This window comes from Phoca vitulina, unplaced genomic scaffold, assembly GCF_004348235.1.
Source record: "Phoca vitulina isolate PV1807 unplaced genomic scaffold, GSC_HSeal_1.0 scaffold39, whole genome shotgun sequence".
Classification (NCBI taxonomy): Eukaryota; Metazoa; Chordata; class Mammalia; order Carnivora; family Phocidae; genus Phoca; species Phoca vitulina.
This window is the reverse complement of record NW_022589742.1, coordinates 1,166,697-1,191,006: the sequence shown is the minus strand read 5'-3', so window position 1 is coordinate 1,191,006 and position 24,310 is coordinate 1,166,697. Positions and strand designations below refer to the sequence as shown.

Here is a 24,310-nt window from a genome sequence, read left to right as displayed (position 1 = left end):
GGAGCTTTTGTCTTTTGTCTCTGACCCAGTTGTCTTGCATCTTCTGCCAGCATCTATGAAACTGCAGCAGCCTACCTTGTTACTTGCAAGTAGGGTAAAATCTCAGGTACTTCAGTTTCTCAGAGTTGCAAGCAGTAGTTTCAGAAGCTGTTAATAGTGTTTTGTGGGGCAGGTGTCCTCTGGTTAAATTAGTCTGGGAAAAGCCGAGGCAAAAAAAAAAAAAAAAATTATAAAAAATACAAAGAAAGAAAAGCAGGTTCTTTTCTTGTCAGATCCTTTAAGAAACTAAAGAGCATTATGAATTGCTCCTGGATGTGGGGGTAGGGTCCAGTGGGCTAAGTGTCAAGAATTATTTGCATAGAAACCTTCCTTCCTCCTTCTCCCAATGGAATGCCTATTAACATTGGAAAGAACAATAAGAACAATAGAATAAAATCAGGAGAAAACCACTTGGAAAGCCAGAGTAAAATATTGTAAGAATAAGGATGGAAATGCAGTTGAAAGGGGCAGTTTTCACATCCTTTGAAAACTGGAATGAGGTAGGCTACAGGTAAGCCTGCATCAACTACATGGTCCTTTTGCAGATGTGCCCAAACCATGCAAGCTACTGAGATTTTGCCCAAGGGTCAGATTTTAGAGTGAAAAGGGGGCTTAGAGACGATGCTAACTCTCTATTTACACATTGCAGCACTGAGGCCCAGTAGGAAGGCACTTAGGGCCACCCGATTCGTTGGTGGCAAATGATGGGAATAAAATCTAAGTGCTCTGAGACACTCTTTAGTGTTCCTCACACATTCTTTGTCTTCACGTGGTCCTGTTTCATTTATTTGTAGCTAAACCTTAAAATCCCTGAAGGCAAATATAATTTCATTCCTCTTAAAACTCCTACTACAGGGTAACAACCTACTGAATTATCTACCGTACTCACTAGTCGCTATGCACATCCAGTGCTGCTCAATCCAGCTTTCTGCCATGATGGAAACGCTCCATACTGGCACTGTGCAATACGGTCACTACGAGCGATGTCTGGCTACTGAGCACTTGATACATGGCTACAGTGACCGAGGAACCGGTTCCTTAATTCCTAATTTTAATTAATTGGAATTTACATTTAAACAGCCACATTTGGCTAGTGGCTACTGCAGGGACTAACGGTAGTGACCGTAGAGTACGGTGCGCGTCACAGGGCTGAATCTGAGGAAGAATGAGTAGCCAAGGCTGGAGTCTGAATTCCCGCGAGCTATTTGGTGGATCTGTGACAAGCAGTCACGCCACAGGTGCAGGCCTCAGGCCGCACTCATTCATGCAAGGGCATTTCGCAAGCAGTCGAAGTGCCAGGCCTTGACTGGGGCAGGGGGCGCAAGACACCCCGACAGCCGTTAGAAAGGGGCGGGGCCTGGGGATGAGGGCTGGCACGTGCGGCTGAGGGGGGCCACGTCAGCGTCAGCGCCGCGGGGGCTTGTGGGCCACGGGTCGGCAGCACTGAGGCGTCACTTCAGCGAGGCGGCGACCCAGAGCCATGCCTTCTGAGCGGAGGGTGATGCGATGGAGGACTGGGTCGAAGTCCAAGACCCTGCGTGGGGCCCGCCCCAGGCTAGGCTGTGAGGCGGGGCACAGTGCGGATAACCCGGCGATCGGGTCGCACCCAGGGGGTAGCCTCCCTAGGCGCCGAGCTGTCATGGCGGCCACGCCTCAGCCCGGCTGGCAGGCATCTCTGCGCGGCCTCAGGGCTGAAACGCGTCATTCTCTGGTGAAGATGTGGGCCTACAGGCGCTTCGGGCTGCTCTTGCTCACCATCTGGATCTTGCTTCTGCTGTGCTACTACCTGAATACCGGTGAGTGGCCGTGGCCGGCCTCTGCCGAGCCATGAGGTCGCGTGCCAGCCCGCCGCTTCGCGCTTCCCCTGGCGTCTCACTTCTGCCCGCCTCCTCGCCCCTCACGCGCCCCTCACGCGCCCCTCAGAGCCCCTCAGAGAGCCCCTCCGTCCCCGGCCCCTTCATCACGAACTGCCCTCCCCGACTTGCCGCGCACAAAATTCTAACCTCCCTCACCCGCCCTGCCTTTTTTGGAAAAAATGGAGGTGAATTTCGCCTCATGTAAAATGGACTGCTTCATAGTGAGCAAGGCGGTGGCACTTAGTGTATTTCAACGTTGCAAAGCCGCCACCTCTACCTAGTTCCAAAATGTTTTCATCACCCCAAGTTAAAACCCACACTCATTCGTAAAACACTTACTCCTCATCTCCCAGCCCCTGGCAGTCACCAGCCTGCTTTTTGTCTCTGTGGATTTACCTTTGGTGGACATTTCATACAGAGGTAACATAGAATATCCGTGCTTTTGTAGCCAGCTTATTTTACTTAGCATGACGTTTTTGAGATTTATGCCTGTTGTCGCACGCATCAGTACTTCATTATCATCTTAATGGCTGAATAATATTCCCTTGCATGAATATACTGCATTTTGTTTATCCATTTATCATTTGATGGGCATTTGGGTTATTTCCAGTTGCTGGCTATTATGAATAATATTGCTGTGAATATTCATGTACAAGTTTTTGTGTCCACATGATTTCAGTTCTCTTGGGAATATACCTTGGAGTAGAATTGCTGGGTCATATGGGAATTCCATGTTGAATTTTTTGAGGAAGTCCCAAACTATTTTACAAAGTGATCAAGTCATTTTATATTCCCACTAACAATGTGCAAGGGTCCCCAATTTCACCAACATTTGTTACCTACACCCCCTTTTCGATTATCATCATCCTAGTGGGTATAAGTGGTATCTTATTGGGGATTTCATTAGTATTTCTGTAAAGACTAATGATATTGAGCATCTTTTCATGTGCTTTTAGACATTTGTATATCTTCTTCAGAGAAATGTCTTTTCAAGTTCTTTGACCATTTTTAACTGGATTGTTTGTGGTTTTGTTATTGAGTTGTAAGAGTTCTTTATATATTCTGGATATGTGATTTGTACATATTTTCTCCCATTCTGTAGGTTGTCTTTTTACTTTCTTGATAATGTTTTTTTTTTTTTTTGATGCACAGAAGTTTTTAATTTTGAGGAAGTCCAATTTATCTGGTTTTTTAATTTTTTTATTTTGTCACTTGTGCTTTTGATGTCATATCTAAGAATCCATTGCCAAATCTAAAGTCAGAAAGATTTATTTCTATGATTTCTCTAAAGTATTTGATGGTTTTAGCTCTTCTAATTAGGTTGTTGATGCATTTTGAATTAATTTTTGTATATGGTGTGTGTTAGGGGTCCAACTTCATTCTTTCTACATGTGGATATCCAGTTGTCTCAGCACCATTTGTTGAAGAGACTATTCATTCCCCATTGAATGGTCTTGCCACCCTTGTTGAAAAGTAGTTGACCATAGATTTATGGGTTTATTTCTGGACTCCTAAGTTCTATTCTGCTGGTCTGTGTATCTATGCCTATGCCAGTACCATCTCTCTTTTGATTACTGTAGTTTTGTGGAAAGTTGAGAAATTGGAACGTGTGAGTTCTCCAATTTTGTTCTTTATTCATAACATTTTGAGCGTTCAAGGCCCCCTTGTAATTCCATATAAATTTGAGAATCAGCTTTTCCATCTATGCAAAAAAGCCAATGAAGTTTTGATAGGGATTGCAATGAATCTGTAGATCACTTTGGGCAATCTTGCCATCTTAACAATATTAAGTCTTTCAATCCATGAATATGAGATGTCTTTCCATTTATTTATGTCTCCTTTAATTTATTTCAGCAATGTGTTGTAGTTTTCAGGACACAAACCTTTAACCTCCTTGGTTAAATTTTATTCCTGATATTTTGTTCTTTTGAATGCTATTGTAAATGGAAATGTTTTCTTAATTTCCTTTTTGGATTCTTCATTGCTGGTGTATAGAAGCACATTTGATTTTTGCATGTTAATATTGCAAATTCAGCACAGTTGCAGGGTACAAGATCAACATGCAAAAATCAAAGTACTAGCCTCCATCTCCCCCTGTCTTAAAGCTCTTCTACCTCTAACCTCATTTTACTAATCCCCCTTTACCTCACCTCTCAAATTCCTTTCTCCATCGCCTCCCTTCACAGAGACCTTTCCTTGCTCACTTCTCCACACCAAGGCCTTCCCTTCTTTTATGGTTGCCTTCCCTGCCTCCTCTACTCCCACAACTGACTTCCCTCATTCACCTCCTCCCTCAAAGGCCTCCTTCCCTCAGGCCCTCTCACAAAGTAGGAATTTCCCTCTCCTCATATAATACTAAACTTTCACCTCTTTTCTTAAAGATGTGCTCTTCTTTACTTATACTCATAAAGGCCTTCTCTCTGTCACCTCACTTCACAGATGTATTCCCTCCCTCACCACTCAAAAGTTCTTCTTAACTTTCAATCAAGGTCTTTTCATTCTTCACCTCCCCACAATGACTTTCCTTTGCTCACCTTACAGGCCTCCTCTCCCCTCACTCAAAAGCCTTTCTTCTTTATCTCACAAAGCCCTTTATTCCCCTCACTGGAGGTCTTCACTCTACCTCCCTTTGAAAATGCCTTCATTCACGGGCCCGTGGGTGGCTCAGATGGTTAAGCGTCTGCCTTCGGCTCAGGTCAGGATCCCAGGGTCCTGGCATTGAGTCCCGCATTGGGCTGTCTGCTCCTTGGGAGCCTGCTTCTCCCTCTGCATCTCTCTATCTCTGTCTCTCATGAATAAATAAATAAAATCTTTAAAAAAAAAAAAAAGAAAAAAGAAAATGCCTTCATTCACTAACTTCACACTGTCCTCTCTCTAACTTACTTTCACAAAGTCCTTCCTTCCCTCAGTCCAAATCCTTCTCTTAGCTCCTTATTTACCCTCCTCCGGGCCTTCTTCACTCACTTTCCTTTTAGAGGCCTCTTTCAGCCCTCCGAAGGCCCTCCTTCTCTCCACTCACAAGTTTCTTCTCCTTCACCACTCAAAGGTATTCTCTCCTTCTGCCCTAGAGTCTTCTTTTCCTCCTACTCAATGGTCTTGCTGCCTCACTTTCCTCACTCAAAGTCTTTCCCACCTCCTTCTCCGAATAGTTCTTGTCCCTCACTCAAATACTTTTCCTTTTCCCACAGCCTTCTCTCCTTAGCTTCAATTTGGCCTTCTCAAAAGCACCTTCTCTACCTTACCCCCCTGGCCTGCCCTCCCTCCCAACTCCCTCTCAGTGGTATTCTGTCTCCTCATCTGCACAAAGGCTTTGGCTTTCCCACAGTCTTTCTCCCTCCCTCAAGCTCCAGCCTCAAGCCCAAAGCCCTTCCACCATCTCCACCTCTGATCTCAATGACTTCTCTTTTCTTGCCTGCTCCAGGGCCTCCCAAAGCCCTTCCACCATCCCCACCTCTAATCTCAATGACTTCTCTTTCCCTGCCTGCTCCAGGGCCTTCCATCCCCCCAACCAAGGTCTTCCCACAGTCAGAGAAAGAGGCAAAAATTGGGCAGAGGCATTGTAAGTAAATGGAACAGAGACCTCTATACACTATGTCATAACTTTGTGGGTTTGTAACTTTTGGTGAGGGATGAAATTCAAAGTTAAAGTATATGCTATGCATTCTTTTATCAGCTTTTTTACATAAGTTGGGAAAATACAATTTTTGCTCTTTCACAAATATCTTACTTTTTAAATGATTGCTTGCAAATCATATTACTTCAAATTATTCATATTTATTTTTCCTTCTATTCATTTAAAATACCAAAGTATTTCTGAATTACTTTTACTGTATTTGTAAATGTTAGTTGCAAATACATTTGAGAGCCTTACAAACTGAGAGCTTTTTCATTCTCTGAAAAAGTAAGTTAAAAAAAAAACTATAAATTGTACATAATTTTTTCTTAGTCCATGATTTCTTCATTTTCTATTTCTATTTTGAGTAGAACTCTCACAAAAAAGAATACTGTTATTCAGTGTGATTTCTTTATTTTCATGGGGACTTTTTCCAATATAGGTTTAACATGTTTTCTCCTAAAATAATCCATGATTCATTCTTTATACTGTCAGATTTCCCAGATTCCCAGGAGGTGATATGTGACTGGATGGATTAAGTATCATTTTGCATTTTAAATGATTTAACTTAATTAATTTAACTAAATGCAGTGTGTTATGGGTTGAATTGTGTCCCTTCCAGAAAAAAAAGTTGGAATTTTAAATCAAAGTACCTCAGAATGTGACCTTATTTGGAGAAAAGGTCTTTATAGAGGTAATCAAGTTAAAATGAAGTGAGCCCTAATCCAATATGACTGGTGTCCTTATAAAAAGGGGAAATTTGGGGACACCTGGGTGACTCAGTCGTTAAGCGTCTGCCTTCGGCCCAGGTCATGATCCCAGGGTCCTGGGATCGAGTCCCACATCGGGCTCCTTGCTCAGTGAGGAGCCTGCTTCTCCCTCTCCCTCTGCTGCTCCGCCTGCTTGTGCTCTCTCTCTCTCTCTGACAAATAAATAAATAAAAATCTTTAAAAAAGGGGGGGGGAATTTGGACACAGAGTTAGACCTTCGTAGAGGAAAGACCAAATGAATAGACACAGTGAGAAGATAGCTGTCTACAAGCCAAGGAGAGAAGTTTTTTCTCCCAGCCCTCAGAAGGAACCAATCCTATTGACATCTTGATTTTGGACTTCTAGCCTCCAGAACTGTGAGACAATAAGTTTCTGTTGTTTAAGTCACCCAGTTTATGGTGCTTTGTTTCAACAACCCCAGCAAACTAATACACACTGAAGAGTAAAATAATGTGGCCATGGCCTGAAGTATTATGGTGAAAGCAAGTTACATGGTCCTAGAGCTAAAGTTCCCCTTCTCCTTCCTAGACAGACCCTTCTGAGTTCTCTTAGACTTAATGTCACCAATGGCATTTGAGGTAGAAGGACTTGAGGTAGCTCTGGGATATCTCTAGTTTTGTATTTTCATTTGGGCTCCCAAGCCACTTTGCTTTTCAGGTTATATTTATGTAGAAGACATAAAGACTCGTGGCATACAGGATGAGGAGACTAGCAGATTGAGGACTGGGAGTTTGATCCCACTTATTCCACCAATTCTATGTAACCTGTTGAATCAGCCCTCATTGCACATCTTTTTTAGGGGAGATTGAAAAAATAAAACAAGAAATAAAGATTGACTAACAGGTAATATTTTCAAAATACTTTAGCTCCATGGACAAAACCATGTGACTATTTTCTGTATTATTATATTAGAATACTTATCTGCTATCCTTGGGGAATGAATGAGGCAGTGCGTATTGAAAGAAAGTCTGGCTACCTGCCATGTACCTCATTAAGCACCAAGCTTGCTCTTGCCTTAACCATTTGTGCATGTGGTGTGGTTGGAGGAACTCTGAATTAGGAGTTAGGAGACCCAAGTTGTCTTGATTCTGCCACTGACATGCGTGTGACCTCTGATGAGTCACTTTACCTCTTTAGGTTTCAGTTACCTTGTCTAAAAATTGAGATTTCACTAGATGAGTGTTTCTCCTGCCTCAGTCATTTGTAACACCTGCACAGTTCTTGATTATCTTAATGTTCTTCGTATTTTGTTAAACTGCCCCACTTTTTTTACATAAATGTGTTTATTTTAAAAGGAAACTGTAGCACAATTATAAATTGAAAACTGGTCATATTTGCTATTAAGAGAATTATTTATAAAAATAAATATCCTGAAAACAAAGTAATGTTATTAAATTTAAAATTATAAGCAATAAAAATAAACAATGAAGGACATATGACAAAATATTTACTCATTTTACATTGTACTAAGCACTTCATTTATGACTTCATTTAATTCTTACAGTCCTTCAAAATAAATATTATCCCCATTTTGCAGATGAATAAACTGAGGCAAAGAGAAGTTTACTGATTTGAAGTTCACCAACTACTATGTAGCAGAGCCAGAATGCAAATTCAGGTCTATTTGAGGCCAAAGCCCAGAAAGACTGACCCTCAACTATGAAAGTCCCAGCAGAATCTTCTCTAACATGTTACCATTAGCCACTGCTCCCATTCTGTCTCCTCACTCTTTAATCCAGTTCCTCATCTGAGAGACCTCCCTGCAGAGCAGGGCTAGCAACATAATTTGCATAATGAAAATGCAAGGTCCCTTGTTCAAAATTTATTACACATTTCAAGATGATAGCAAGAGTAGGGTCCTTCTAAGAGCCAGACTCTGTAGATTGCACAGGTCTCATACCGATAGAGCCTGTAGCTTTGAGTCTGGTTTTTTTTTTTTTTTTCCTGAAATGTAGTTAGATTTTCAGGCTTTTTTTGTAACAAGGAAATTAAAAAATAAAATTCTTTGTGACAGGGAAACATAATTGGTTCTTTACCATTTCTTGCTGCCTTTTAAGGAAGCTGGCTCCTAATCTTTTGTTTGCTGAGCATGTTAATGAATGTACAGATGCAAATTAGAGGCAGAAGATGGAGTTATTCTGCCTATGAAAAGGGCAATGTGGGAGGGGAAAGAGTCTGGAACCTAATAGAGTGAAGAAGACTGAGAAGACTTGGGTGAGGGCTGATGGGAGATTTTGGAGAGAGGAAAGGACAGTTGAATTGCACCCAGCGAAGAAAGAACAGAGATGTTAAGGGGGATTTTATAAAGGTTTGCCATATGGTGAGTTATGTCAACTTTGTTTGGTGTCATGGTAGTTTTGATATCCTAGTCATATATATATGTATATATATATATACACACACATATACATATATATATGGAGAGAGAGAGGAAGAGAGAGATAAACAATCAAAAATATTTCTTTCTACAATTTTAAAGTAAATACATAAATAGCAAAAACTAAATAAATCCATAAATATTCAACTGTGTTCCTCCTAAAATCAACTCATGTAATGCTTTGGGAAATACTGCTCAAGGTAATTTGTAAATAATTGTCTTTCATTGTAGGGAAGAAACCAGTGGTAGAGTGCAGGTTAAATATACTGGAGAATTTTGATTGAGGCTGCCACTCATGGTGCCTATCTGAGTAAAATGTTTAATTGCCTCCTCTATTTCAAATGCCCATAGAAATGACCAAAAGATCTATAATGGTTGAAAACCAAGAGAACCAAGAAGAGTTCCATCTGCCATCAACATGCCAGAAATTTGGAGGGACTTCTGAAAGATAGAGAGGAGGCCAGGCCAGACACTACTGAGAAAAGTTGCAGCAACATGTGTTTTACCTCAGGCTTAGGCCAAGCCTATCTGGCAGGGGCTGGAGGCTAGGGTACTTTGAGTTGGGGATCAGTGTCTGTCCTGGAGGGACTCCAGAAAGCACACCACCGTAGAAGATAACCTAGAGTGGAGACTTAGGCCACAGTATGCTACTGCCAGCCAATACTTCCTTCAGATGGTGCACTGACAAGGACAGTCAATTGGGAAGGGGGGCACCAAGTGAGCAAATGGCAGTTTCTGGTCCTGTCAAAGCCACTTCTAATTGTAGTTCCTTTCCTGTATGGTGTAGGGCAGTGAGCCCTCTACTCTATTGAAGTGTGCCTGGCAATATTAATCTCATTTTTTGTACCCTGTCCTGGAAGCACTCTTCCAAGCCCTTTGTGTGCCCAACTTCTTCTAACCCTTTTTTTTAGGCTTAAATATCATCTCAGATAGGTCATCCTCTAGTTGAAGTAGGTCCCTTACCTTAAACTGTACTGGTATCCACTTTCTTCACAGCACTCATTACAATTTGTAATTATTTAATTTGTTAGTTTACTTATTTTTTGTCTGTTTTCTCCACAATATTTTAAGTCCCATGAGGGCAGGGTTCTTATCTGATTTGTTCAGTGATGTATCCCCCCAAATCTAGAATATACTAGGCATTAAATACATATCTATTGAATGAATAGGAGTTAGGAAAAACAAACAGAACAAAATGGGTTATTTTAAATATTGTCAAGATATATAATATACAATGAAGGTAAAACTGTAATGAATGAATGTTTATGCATAGTGTTAAAATACATAAAACAAATGGTTTAGAAATTCAAGTAGAAATGGACAAAACCATAGTCATGGCGGAAGACTCTAATACATATCTTTTAGTCCTCTACAGATAAAATAAAGATATTGAGCATTTGAATAACACACTTTAGCTTGATTTAACATGTATAATAAAGTTAATATTCATATAATAAATTTCATATCATAAGAAAGTACCCTACAGGTTGAAAACACACATTCAAGTGTATGTGTATGGAAATTGGTCTCATTAAAATAAGAAACGATATTTTCATTGATACAAAGGAGATTTAAAAATTATAAGTGACTATTATTATGACTCCATCCTAATAATTATTTTGTAAGTGGATGATTTTCTAGGAAAATTAAAATTAAAATTGGCTCATGAGCATGAAGAAGTGAAATGTTGTTAAGGAACTATTCTCTCTACAAAATAGAGTCAGACTATTTATGAATTTTCCCAAACTTCTAATGGATCAAATATTTCCTATGCTGTTTAAATTGTTTCAGTATAGAAAAAAAGATGGAAAGCTTCCAGATTATTTTTTGAAGCAAATATAAACCCCACACCAAAACCTACAGAGTGGCAGAAAAGGAAATGCAGGTACACTTTACTTAGGAATGTTGATCCACAAATCCTACATAAAGTGTTAGCACTTGTGGGCTTCAGGAATGCAGGAATATTTTAATATTAGAAAATATATTAATATTCAACAGTTAATAGGCAGAGAGAAGTATGCTTGTGGCAGTAAGTATTAAAAGCACTTGATAAAATCCCACTTCCATTCTTGATTAAAAATGAAACAAAATAGGGCACTGAGGCAAATGTTGTGGGGGGAAAAGAGCAGTGGCTGTAGCTGCCATTTCCGTTTCCAGGGTTCCTATCAGGTTGTTAAGCACTTCCACATGGAGGCTGGCACAGGACCAAGCTCGGCACACGCAACTCGTAACAGTTGATGAAAAATTGGATATCACTACTTTAACTGGTGTTCCAGAAGAGCGTATCAAAACTAGAAAAGTCAGGATCTTTGTTCCTGCTCACAGTAACATGCAGTCTGGAGTAAATAACACAAAGAAATGGAAGATGGAGTTTGATACCAGGGAGCGATGGGAAAATCCTTTGATGGGTTGGGCATCAATGGCTGATCTCTTGTCCAACATGGTTCTAACCTTCAGTACTAAAGAAGATGCAGCTGCCTTTGCAGAAAAAAATGGGTGGAGCTATGACATTGAAGAGAGGAAGGTTCTAAAATCCAAGTCCAAGTCTTATGGTGCAAATTTCTCTTGGAACAAAAGAACAGGAGTATCCACAAAATAGGCTGGCACTAACTATATCTCTGTGCTTGACGGTGAATAAAGTCAGCTGTGCAGTGTTTATAGTCCATGTATAATACATCTCTTAATCTCCTAATAAATTTGACCTTTAACCACAAAAAAAATGAAACGAAATAATAACAGAAAATTTGTAGTAAACCAGGACTAGAGGGATGCATCATTAATTTAAAATAAAAAGTATCTATCCTAAGCCAGCAGCCAAAGTTATACTTAATGATGGAACACTAGTGCATTACCATTAAAGTCAGGATCGATTGTAGTATGCCCATTATCATAGCTGTTTTTCACCATAACTTCAGAAGTTCTAGCAATGCAGTGAGAGAAGAAAAAGAAATGAGCTCTTAGTATTGGAAAGAAAGGAAGCAAAACCATCTATATTTAGTGATAATATGATTGTATAGATCTGGAATGAAACTGAAGAACAGTGGAGAGCTAATGAGAGTCAAATAAGGTAGTAAATTAGAATATACATGAACCAAAATCAGTAGCTTTCTTACATACCAACAGTAAATCAGCTAGAAAATGTTATGAAATAGATTACATCTGCATAGCAAAATATATATGATATAAGGGAGTAACCATAGTAAGAAAGGTATGGGACCTGTATGACTATAACTATAAACCTTACTCAGGGAGAGAAGAGAGTTGAATGAGTGGAGAAAACAAACCTATTATTGGGTGAGAAAATTTTGTACAGTTATCACTTCTCTCCAAATGAGTTGACATATAACTGAATTCATGCCTAGCACATGAGACACACAATAAATGTTTTTTAACGAATGTCAAATAAGTGAACATAATTACAATAAAAATATTAGATTTTTTTGACTTGATAAAATGATTCTAAGCTTCATCTAAAAAAATTCTTCAGAGTTAAGAATAAAATTTTTATAATGAAGACTAATGAAAGGATTGCCAGCTCAGTTATTAAAACATATAACAATGTAAGATAAATTATGATAGTGGTGGTATTGGTGCATGAACACATAGATTCATGGAACAAATAGAAAAGTCAAGAATCAGATTTATAACTGTTTAATGACCTAGAATATGATGGTGGTATCATAAATAGGAAAGGATGGATTTAATGTATTTGGACAACTAGAAAAAAGGCATCCCTACTTCATAATATACTCCAGGTGAACTAAAGATTTAAATTCCAAAAGTGAAATTATAAAAGTGTTAGAAGGAGGGTGCCTGGGTGGCTCAGTTGGTTAAGTGTCTACCTTCAACTCAGGTCATGATCCCAGGGTCCTGGGATGGAGTCCCACATCTGGCTCCCTGCTCAGAGGGGAGGCTGCTCCTCCCTCTCCCTCTGCCCCTCACCCAGCTTGTGCTCTCTCTCACTCACTCTCTTTCAAATAAATAAATAAAATCTTTAAAAAAAGTGTTAGAAGGAAATATTGGAATTTAGAATGTCTTTCTAAACATGACCCAAAAGGCAGAAATAGTAAAGGAAGAGATTGATACATTTGATTACATAAAACACTTAAAACTTTTGAACTTCCCAAAACATCATAAAAAATATAGTTAGCTGACTACCTTGAAAAATATTTGTAACATATGTGACAGACTAAAGCTTAAGTTCTCTACTATACAACAAATGTATGAAAGATGTAAGCTCACTGATGACTAAAGGTGCAGTTAAAACAAAAGAAATACCATTATTTTGGTCATCAAACTGGCAAACAACAAAAAAAGTCTAGGGTGCAAGAAAACTGGTATTTGTCTGCACTACTGGTAGAAGTGTACTTTCGAGCAGGCTTGCTGGAGGGTAATGTGGCCAAAATCAAGAGCCATTCCTTAATAATTTATCCTAAGGTATTTTTCATAGCTATTTGCAAATATATAGTTCCAGTGGTAATCATTACAGTGTTCTTTATTTTTTTTCTTTTTTTATTGAGGTCTAATTGACATATAACATTATATTAGTTGCAGGTGTACGACATAATGACTAGATTTTTGTATATATTGCAAAATGATCACAATAACTCTAGTTAACATCTGTCATACAGTTACAAAATGTTTTTTTCTTGTGATGAAAACTTTTAAGATCTACTCTCTTAGCAACTTTAAATATGCAATACAGTATTATTAACTATAGTCACCATGCTGTACATTACATCCCCAGAACTTATTTATTTTATACCTGGAAGTTTGTACCTTTTGATTCCTTTAACCCATTTCACCTACCCCTACCGTCTGCCTCTGGCAACCACCAATCTCTTCTTTGTCTATGAGTTTTGTTTTGTTTTGTTTTTGTATCTATGAGTTCTATGCAGTGTTCTTTATAATATCAATATCTTGTGAATAACTTAAATGTCTTTCTGTGGGGGAATGGTTAACTCAGTTGTAAAAGAGCCATATAATGGAATACTGTGAAATTATTAAAGATAGTGTTGAAAAATATTGAATGATATGGACAAATCATGCTACAGGAACAAAGATGGTTATACTTTCCTCTTGTATAAGAGGGAATAATGCAAATAAAACTAAAAGCAGTTTGTTTGAAGTATTGAGGAAGAAGGATAAGGAGAGTTTTACAATGTCTAAGGTCTTGATTTTTATCAGTAAATAAATAAGCCATCAATATATGCCAAGAGTTTCTGTGATGGGGTCCAATTTAGTTGGGATACATACTGTTTCCAAGTTGTTAATTGATTGGGCCTCTGAATGTTAATGCTATTTGTCAGAGGCAAGTTCAGTATTATAATTCAGTTTACAGCACAACAATGAGATGTGTTAGCCTATTATGGCTTAAGCATTTTAAAATTATTTTTTAATTAAAAATTTTTAAAAATTTAATACTTAGTTTTTCAATTTCACAGCAGAATCACATTATGATTATTAATAGTACCTAAGCTGTTATGAGATGTAAGTATAATATCTGTTAGCTCTTAGACGTTCCATAATTAATTAAATTAAGCAAAGGGTAATTGCTATTAAAGGGTCATAAAAAGTGATCAATGCTTTATATGTTGGGATTAATAATTTCACTTTTTCTTAAGGGTTCTCAAATTCTGCGTCTCCAAGTGAACGTATTCTGTGGAGCAGTGAAAATGCTAATGGACAATCTCTGGGAAAAAATTCCATTTGGGAAGTTCTGTTAAGTTTTTTCTTTCCAACAAGTAAGTTCTTTGATTTTTTTCCTCCCAATGTCCTCATTTTGAAAAGATTAGTTAAATGTTTCGGAGGCAGTGTGGTCTATTGGCATTGGGGTGAGACAGACCTGAGTTTTAATCCTGACTCTGCCCTTTGCCTTAGGCAAGGTAATATCTCTGAACCTCAGTGTCCTCATCTTTAAAATGAAAATATTTACCACGAAGAATTGTGAGGATGACCTGAGACTGTACTTTTAAGACCTTCATAAATGTTTGTTACTCTTTATGGAAATACTTTTCCTTCACAAATATCTAAACCTTTCACAATTTATCTTAATGGCATTGCCTGAAATTTAGTCACTGACCCAGGATTGTGAAATCAATGTCTTCTTCAGCATTAATCAGGGAACTATGTGGCTCTGATGTTATGGAATATACCAGATGTTTTCCCACCTGTTTTAATGATAAAAAGTTCAGGTTTCAAGTCACATCATCTTTTTGTGATTCTGTATATAATGTGTTTATCAAGCACATGATGACCCCTGAGAATTATTAACCACAAATAAACATGTTTCATTTTCTAGAGCATGTGGTACCCTTTCAAGGAGAATCTTCGAGTAAATTGACATGTGAATTACAAAGATGAAGCTTTTATTAAAAATCATGAGAATTTATTCTAACAAAATTTGATGTACATATATAAGCACAAAATTATATCCATTGTTTAATTTCAGATTCTACCACTTAATTTTTCTGTGATCTTGCATAAATCTCTTCACATTTCTCTATATTGGTTTCATCAAGTACAAAACAGGCATTATAACACCTACTACTAATGAGAATAGCAAAATAAATGAGGCCCTTAAATAAATTTTAAAAACTGCCATGGTCAAGTTGAGTGAAGAAAGAAATTTGAGGGGTTGCCTGGCTGGCTCAGTCAGTAGATCATATGACTCTTGATCTTGGGGTTGTAGGTTCAAGCCCCATGTTGGGCATAGAGTTTACTGTAAAAAATAAAAATAAAAATAGGGGTGCCTGGGTGGCTCAGTTGGTTAAGCGTCCAACTCTTGATTTCGGCTCAGGTCATGATCTCAGGGTTGTGAGATCGAGCCTTGCATGGGCTCTACACTCAGCGGGGAGTTTGTTTCTCTCCCTCTCCCTCTGCCCCCCACCCTTGCTCACGCACACACACTCTCTCTAAAATAAACAAATAAATCTTTAAAAAAATAAAATAAAAATAATAAAATCTTTAAGAAAAAAGAAAGAGATTTGAGAAGGTGGTATGTTGTGAAACTAAAAGAATGGGTTTAGTGAGTGCCAAAGTTGGTCATAAACAACAACGAATGATGATTTAAACTTTAGAGCTTACGAAGATAACAGACATAAACTGTCCCATAATTACCTCTAATAGCATTATACAAACACTGAAGCCACCTTTAAAAATAGTCTAAATAAGAATATCTGCATTTCCAAAATATTCCTTCAACCTGGTGCAGTAAGTTGAGTCAAAATCAATTGTATGAGATGCCCAACAAAATCAGACTGTTCCATTTTAAGAGAAACATTGGACCCAGGTTGATTCAAATCTTTCAAAAACAGTGATTAAATATTTACAAAATATAAATGCTATCTCTTTGAAAAGAATAACTACATATTCATAAAATGTGAAATACTTTTAACCAATTTATTTCCTCCCCTGTATAATTGAAAAGGAACACTCTTCCCACTTAAGGACTAAAAAAAAAGCCTGCCGTTTTGTTATCAGGCTGTTGTTCATAAAAGATTTATCTCTTGCGCATTAAAGTGATAACCTTGAGACAGACTGGCAGGGAAGCTTGAGAGGTCACACGATCCTTCTCTCTTTGGACAAAATTATATACTTAAACCTGATAAAAATTATTCTACCCTTTTTATTCTTCAAAATACAGGTGTCTCAGTAATTTAAGTCTGAAAGTTAATTTTAGTATCTGGCATAAAGTCCATCAGATGCAATTTCAGTATAAAATAACAGAAGCTCAGCATTAGATGGGATCTTAGAGATCATCCAGTCCAGTCTCTTCTGTGATTTAAAATCTCTTCTTTGATTTCCATTCCTGGAACGATTTTGAACGATGCCAATAGTGAAGAATTCAACATGTAGTAAGTCCATACCATCTCTGACGAGGCCCTGACTATACTCACCCTTTTTTGAGTGTGTGATGCCTAGGACTGAACATGGTATTCCCAATGCAGTCCAGCCTAGGGAGGAAAGTCACTGTGGGCCTGGCAGAATTGGAGAATAGATTGCCCAGTGTATATAACAACAAAGTAGACCAAACTCTCACATGCCTGAAATGTTTGGGAAACGAATCTCCAGGCCAACTGGAAATGCATTAAATTTGTGGCCTTGCACAGGTGTTTGATCCTTCACTTCTTTATTTCTAGAATGGGAGTTTTAAAGCTCATTTTGAGAGTTTTTTGTGAAAATTAGGAATAATCTGTGTAAAGCAAGGAACCTGGTCCAAATAGGTGCCTAGTGAATGGTAGCTATTATTACTTTTACCTTAGTTCTAGGAATTGCCAATCTTTAAAGATTTTAATTATTTATTTGACAGAGACACAGCAAGAGAGGGAACACAAGCAGGGGGAGTGGGAGAGGGAGAAGCAGGCTTCCCGCTGAGCAGGGAGCCTGATGTGGGGCTCGATCCCAGAACCCTGGGATCATGACCTGACCCGAAGGCAGACGCCCAACGACTGAGCCACCCAGGCGCCCCTAGGAATTGCCAGTCTTTAAAAAGGAGAATATAATAAAATATACCAAGAGATAAAAAATATGCCTGTAACCATGATATTGTTTTTTGCTGACGTTAAAGTTCTTTGGAGTGATCATGAAACATCAGTTATCACTTTTCTAAGTCTGTAGTTGTTCATAGTGTTGGAGGTTGAACTGAATCTATGCTGGCCTTAAGCCATACTGTGGAAGTTTTCTTTTTGAATAAAAATATATCTGCCTTTTTGGTTGTCATTTGTTTCTCTTATAAAGCAGAATGTTTTTTAAAAAATCAGCTATTTGAGCTTGCATGTCTCTATTTATTTATTTATTTATGAGCTTGCAAGTCTTATAGATTCAGATATGTATGGATTTATTGCAGTGCATGAACCTTGGTGTTCATGCTATAAATCATTGCCTATTCAAAATTATAGAGTCATAACTTAAGGCCAAAAGGAAGGATCTTAAAACATACTGTAGTGCCAATATGGTAAGTGTTCACAGAAAGTAGGTCAATATCAATAGTATCCATTTACCTTACAGTCTAGCAATAAGCTGTGACTTTTACTTACGTTCATTTTCATTGACATATCCAGTGAGTTTCTGTAGGTTAGAAAAATTGAGTGAGAGGATATCTATGGTATTATTTTAACAAGGTGTTAGTTTTAAGGATATTTGATATTTCTTGTTATTTAGCTCCTTCTGTGTTATATTTGTATCACTACTACTCAGCTTATGATCTATAGTCCTTTTAAAACTACCTTACCGATGACCTGTTAACAATTTATATTTTTTTGCAGTTCATCTAGAATTGAAAATGTGATGTTAGTAACTTTGTGGTAATTTTTAGCTTAACTCTTATTTTTTTAGCATTCATCACTATTTGTGTATGTCATTCAGTATTTAAATGTACCAGTTTGAATTTTTTTTTTGTTTTGCAGTCATTATTTAATTAGGGAAAGTGCTTATTAACCATACTGAATTCTTTTTCTTGGATTTTGTTTCTAAAAGCATGCATTCCAAAGGAGAATCAGGTTGTGAAGGCTTGCAATAAGCTGCAAGATTATAACAAGAGTGAATGTTTGGAATACAAATGCTGTTATTCATCCTTCAGGACCAATAACTTCAGCTGCTTTGCCCCATTAAAAGATAGTAAGTTCATCCTCTTACATTTATTATATTTCTATTTTTAAAAATCAAATAAATAGGTCACAATGGCATAAATTTAAATTTGGATCTTCCAGGTTAACACTTAAAGGGGGCTCCCAGCCCTAGAGCAAAACTGTCTGTAAAAGTCCTGAGGTGGTCAGGCCTCTATTCATGAACAGTTTCTGCTTAGCCCTTAGATGTAACTTTGGCAGTTCAAAATTAGTCTCATCTTTTCTTTTGCTTTAGTCACTCTCTGTCTTCTTCCAAAGATTCCAGACTCTATGATATGTAACCCTTAGTGCCTGGGAGAAAATACCCATCAGGCATGCCTTAGCTTATTTTTCTCTTCTCACTTTCTCTTCCTACTTGAGTAGAATTCTTCCCATTTATCTTGTCTTCAACATCTCAGTATGTAACAGTAGACTCAAATGTTCCTTGTTAAGGTTTGTTTATTAGTTTCTCTTTGTTCTATTGTTTTTGAATCAGGTTCTTAAGATTTTTTTTTTCTTTACAAAGTTTTAAGAACTAGAACATCTGTTTTTGCTCCTGCATTTGGATAGTGGGGACATATTACCAGTTGGTCCCATGATGGACATATTAGATATGATTAAACACTAACAAATACTACAGAAAGGATACATGCATGCAAAACAATGTCTTAGGTTAATATAGTTCCTATTCAATTTACAGCTCTTTGTTGAACATCTAGTATTAATAATGGAAACTGAAACCTGATGATGAATATAGTATTACAATTTCAACACTGTCACATGGTGTTTATAATTCATTCATCAGTTTAGTCTTTATATTATGTGTGAAGAGACATTTGGTCTTTGTAGAGGGAAAAATTGAACCGTGACTTAAAATTCCCCAGTCATATTAGAATGCATTTCCAAATGAATATAAGAATAAAATATGCTTGGAGCACCTAGGTGGCTCAGTTGGTTGAGCATCCAACTCTTGGTTTCGGCTCAGGTCCTGATCTCAGGGTTGTAAGATTGAGCCCAGCCGCAAACTCTACACTCAGCGTGGAGTCTGCTTGTCCTGCTCCCTCTGCCTCTCCCCCTACTCTCTCTTTCTCTCTAAAATAAATAAATAAATAAATAAATAATATGCTTATTCACCTGTAAATTCTTGATTTCTTGTTTAATGTTTTGTAATTTGGAAATAAACATTTAAGAAGCCATTCCTTTAACAAGTTAACTATTCATAGATTAATTCACTCCTTGAGTGCTCGAGGATGTATAACATATGGCCAAGGGAAAAAAAACACTTAGGCCATAGGAAGAAATATATAGTATGAGTCATAATAGTCTGTTAACAAAAACAGTAGGATCATTTTGTTAAGGCTTCCTTTGGGAGGCATGTATTTCAAGTGTAGTGTTTAGTTGTATTTCAAGAACATTTCATAAACTCCTGCTCCTGATAGAGTAGCAAAGATATTTACCTGACATATAAGAATACCTCCTTATTTTGCTTTATTCACTGGTAGTTTTTTAATAAAAACTTTATGAAAGAGCTCAGATTTGCTTCTCTTGCTTGTCATAAAAGTAACAGGATATAATTAAACCAACAGAGCCTACACAGATGTTCCGGATGTTTGGGCTTGGTGTGATCAGCATGATCATCCTGGGATGTCTGCCCATTTATTGCTGCTCTTTTTGCAGGAGGAGGTAGGCAAACATAAACTTTTATTTGCTGATTGCTGAGTATATTTGGATATTTCTATGTAGACACATTTATTCATATGCACTAGAAACACAGGGATTATGTTTGGGTCCCTTTTGTTTAAAAAAAGGTAGCTTAGGAAAAACCTAAAATAGAGTTACCATAATATTCTTAAATGCATGTTATTTTATTTTTCCATAAATTTAGACATTCTCTTGCATAGTCTGTACATCCCCTCATCAGAAAATTGGAAGGAAAAATACATCAGTGAACTGGGAGTGTATGAGTGGAAGTGGTTATTAACTGCAAGTCAGAAGAGTTCCCAGATGTGTTGTCTCCATCTAGTAGCCGGTCATCTACTATTGGGTCTTAAAAGCCTTGGTCTGTCTTCAAGCCAATTTGTATCAGGTTTCTTCTTAGCATCTTATCAAAAATCCCAGTGGCCTATTGGCACAATGCTTCTAAGGTTTTTAAAAAAATAGCTCCCTACCTACTGGAACAGTGGATGTGGAGATAGAGAGCAGGGCCAGGGTGAGTGAGGCAGTTGGACCACAAAATTTAAGGAGGCACTCACTCTCAGATTTGTGCAAGTGCAGGGTTGGCACTTGCGGGAAAGAAAATGTACCTAGGGTGCCTGGGTGGCTCAGCCGGTTGTCCAACTCTTGATTTCGGCTCAGGTCATGATCTCAGGGTCCTGAGATAGAGCCCTGTATCGGGCTCCATGCTCAGTGGGGGGTCTGTTTCTCTCCCTCTGTCCCTCACCACCCCCTTATCCCACCCCTGCTCGTGCACGTGCGCTCTCTCTCAAATGAATGGATAAATCTTAAAAAAAAAAAAAAAAAGAAAAGGCACCTGTTGAAAATTAAGCATCTTTGATGTTTTTATTTGAGTTAATGAGAAAGTGGTATTTGAGGTACCAAAAAATGGTTTAGATTTCACTGAAAGATTGACACTAGACACGAGTTACCTTATTTTCCGTAAAGATCATTAAGTCTTTTTTCTTCTTTTTTGTACCTTTTCCTTGAGTTTGATGAATGTGTCATATTCATCACTGTATTTTCAGTCCATAGCAGGGTGTCTTATATATTAAGGTGCTTAATATATTTTTGTTGAATAAATGAATGGTCGAATGAATAAAGAAATATAGTAGATGGCATTGGCTAGCCTGGAAGGCAGTCTTACAGTAATTTAGACTTTCTCATCATTACATCATTTTCTCAGACCATTTTGAAGACACAGTGGAGTCACAGCCTTTCAACTCCTCCAGTTTTCTGACAGTTCTCTCAGTTTTCACTTAGTTTCCTATACTGAGTGTGTAATCCCTAGGCCTCTATCATTTTCTTTCTTTCCACAGGTGATTGGAATAGGAGTGGAATTTTTGACCCTTCCTTCTTCAAAGTTTGATTTCAGATAAAAAAATAACCCATGAATAAAAATGAAATACTATTTGCTAGAAAAGGGTGGCTAGGATTATGCCATGCAATTTAGAATGTCTGGTATAATAGGCCTGGTATAATAATTTCATTATGGCCCCTCTATTATGTCTCTGCCAAGGAGTTTAATGGGCTATTCAGGTACACTGGATTTTTCTTTAAAATGAAATTTAAAAAAAATGAAATTCAAAGAATTATTCCTTGATAAGAATATGTTTGCTTCTTTCTACATAGTATAAACTGCTTGAGAGACTTGAACAATGTGAATAGTATACTTATTGAACACCAAAACTTTTGGTTTACTATGATTTATTTATTTATTTGTTTTTTAAATTTATTTTACGATTTTGTGTAAGAGTGGTATGTTCCTTCAGACATCCTGGGTTGTTTGTTGCAACCTCAGAGTATGTGCTTATTAGCAGCTTGCTACTTAGCTTAATTTCCAGGAACAATGGATGTTTGAGGGTGGTTGTGGCACTGTCAGGCTTTTCCTGGTAAGCTGATTTTAGAGGCAAGGGGTATAATTGTGTTAGAATAAAGATCCTATCCTTGATACCAAACAAGGAGCTTAAATGGAAGCCAAAGCCTGCTAACCACCCCTCTGCATTTTTGGGGTCAGAATATCTCTTTAGAACTATCTCCTTAACTCACTTCCTGTTCTTCATTTCAAAGAATAAAGAGATAGATAAAATATTACAGTAGGTAAAATAAATGACCACATAAAAGGGAAATAGATGCAGCAGTAAAATCAATATGTAGTGGTTTTTAAAAGAAAAGAAAGTAGCCAAACACAGTTGTTTGTCTAAATCAGAGGGGCTAAAAGCCAAAAGCAGATCTGCAGTAACATGATCTGGACCTATTTGTTGGAAGAACTCTTGAGGCATTGGAAGATACTCTTAAGCTCCTCCTCCTGCTGGATCCCGTCCTATACATTAAATATACATACCTTCAGATGTTGTACCTCTCCCCTCTTGGCCTTTAGTTGTAAGCCAAAACAAGTGATGTTTGACATTCCCCAGCTCCTGCAATTTGGACAGTGAGTTTTATTTACAGATTGCCTCAGGAGCTAACAACTGGCAAGAACTGGAGGGAGTAAAAATGAGAAGTAATATGAGCAGGTGGGAGAAATGAAAGCAGTTTAGAGGAAGAGGATAATCACTTTCCAGAGCCAAATGTATTTCATTCTTTTGGTGCCTAATTCATGCTTTCCATAGTTGACCATATTTAGTCACTGCTTGTGCTAGGGAGGACACAGAAATGTCCAAGACATAGGCCCTACTTTCAAGGAGCTTAAATCTACCTTAAAATAAGTCCCAAGCATGACATGTTAAATAACAGTATAAGATGGGGTATAGGGCGCCTGGGTGGCTCAGTTGGTTAAGCGACTGCCTTCGGCTCAGGTCATGATCCTGGAGTCCCGGGATCGAGTCCCACATCAGGCTCCCTGCTCGGCGGGGAGTCTGCTTCTCCCTCTGACCCTCCCCCCTCATGCTCTCTCTCTCTCATTCTCTCTCTCTCTCTCTCAAATAAATAAATAAAATCTTTAAAAAAAAAGATGGGGTATAATTAAGGACTAAAAGAGTGGTGGCAGTAACTTGTCAAAGTTCTGAGGCAGCGGAGATCAGGATGAGTGGGAGAGAGCAGAGTGGGCTCTACAGTGGAGGTGCTGTTTGAGCTGAGTTTTAAAGGGAGGACAAGATTTAGGTTGGAGGAGGCTCCCACAGAATTCATTACATCCAGATGGAGTCTCCTCACGATAAACCCCTGAACTGCTCATCATTTGTAAGCAGAGGTGTCTGAACTTTGTCCCTGAAGTAATCTATAATGGAATCTCTAGTTTACTTCTACTTGACTTGAGTTCATGTGTGGTATGAACCAGGTACACAGAGAACTCAAGACAGCTTGAGCTGGTTGCACATATACAAAAGGGAGCAGAGAGCATTAGTGAAAAGCTTTCTAAGAATTTGCTACTAATAGCCTTATTAAACTTGCATATAAGATGAGTTTTGAAATTCATTACATCTTCAAGGTTATATAAGATCTATTTTTATTCTCATTAATAGGGATCAGAGCCTCATTAGGTTTAAGTGTCACTGACAGGCTCAAGACTTATATAGAGATGAAGGAAGGAAAAGATCAGGTGGATGAGGACAAAAGGAAGCAGGGCGGGGGGGGGGGGGGGCTCTAGTGGAGAGAGAAGAGTGGTGGCTGAATTGTTCCCGTTACAGTAATAGAGTGCCAATAACAGTAGTCTCAAGTGCCAAATTGAGTTTCTAATCTTTATCTGTTTTTAGATAAAGTTTAATCTCTATGCATAGGCCAGTTAAACATCTGTGTATTATATAGTGACATGATACTTGAGTATGTACATAGCTTTGGTAAGGTGGAAAATTCAAACATTATAATACCATGCCTATTAAACTCAGATGGAGTACATTTTCTTGTTTTTTTTTCTTCCTATCAGATTGAATTTGCAACTTTGAATTAAGAAAAAATTCAAAACTCAGTCTGCAAATGACAAAACTATGTTTTCTTTCAACTAATAAAAAGCCATTTTTTTTTTTAAGATTGTAGATCATCTGATACACAGATGATGTAAATAGCACATCCCCCATACAATTTCAATGTAGCTACTTGCCAGATGGCTGTTACTGAAAATTCCTACATTTAGACAAATCCTGCTGCGTGATTCTCTATATTATAATGTGGTTTTCATTATGCAGATAGTCTTAATACCACTTAGTTTCTTAGAATGGGAGGTAAAGAATTGGGAATAAATGTGTCAAAAATTGCCTAAAAATCATCACCCATTGAATTTTAAAAATAGGCATTTACATTTTCAAATCCCCATGTTTGTGTGTTTCATTATACTGTACAATATAATTAATAATGTTATTTTGAAAAGCTTTATGCCGCAATTAGCCAACTGCTGAAAGGTT

The 24,310-nt window shown here is 37.9% G+C and overlaps 1 protein-coding gene across 1 annotated transcript; it reads left to right on the top strand.

Moving 5' to 3' along the window:
• Positions 1-1,678: 1,678 nt before the first annotated feature.
• FMR1NB (FMR1 neighbor) lies at positions 1,679-11,254 on the top strand. The gene is made up of 3 exons (XM_032428230.1): positions 1,679-1,835; positions 8,887-8,911; positions 10,780-11,254. The coding sequence occupies exons 1-3, from the start codon at positions 1,679-1,681 to the stop codon at positions 11,252-11,254; spliced, it is 657 nt and encodes a 218-aa protein (XP_032284121.1).
• The last annotated feature ends 13,056 nt before the right edge of the window (positions 11,255-24,310 follow it).

Coding starts and splice junctions, on each gene's coding strand:
- FMR1NB (XM_032428230.1), top strand. CDS start 1,679: ATGGCGGCCACGCCTCAGCCCGGCTGGCAGGCATCTCTGCGCGGCCTC. Junction 1,836..8,886: donor GTGCTACTACCTGAATACCG/GTGAGTGGCCGT, acceptor CTTTCATTGTAG/GGAAGAAACCAGTGGTAGAG. Junction 8,912..10,779: donor AAACCAGTGGTAGAGTGCAG/GTTAAATATACT, acceptor TGGGGGGAAAAG/AGCAGTGGCTGTAGCTGCCA.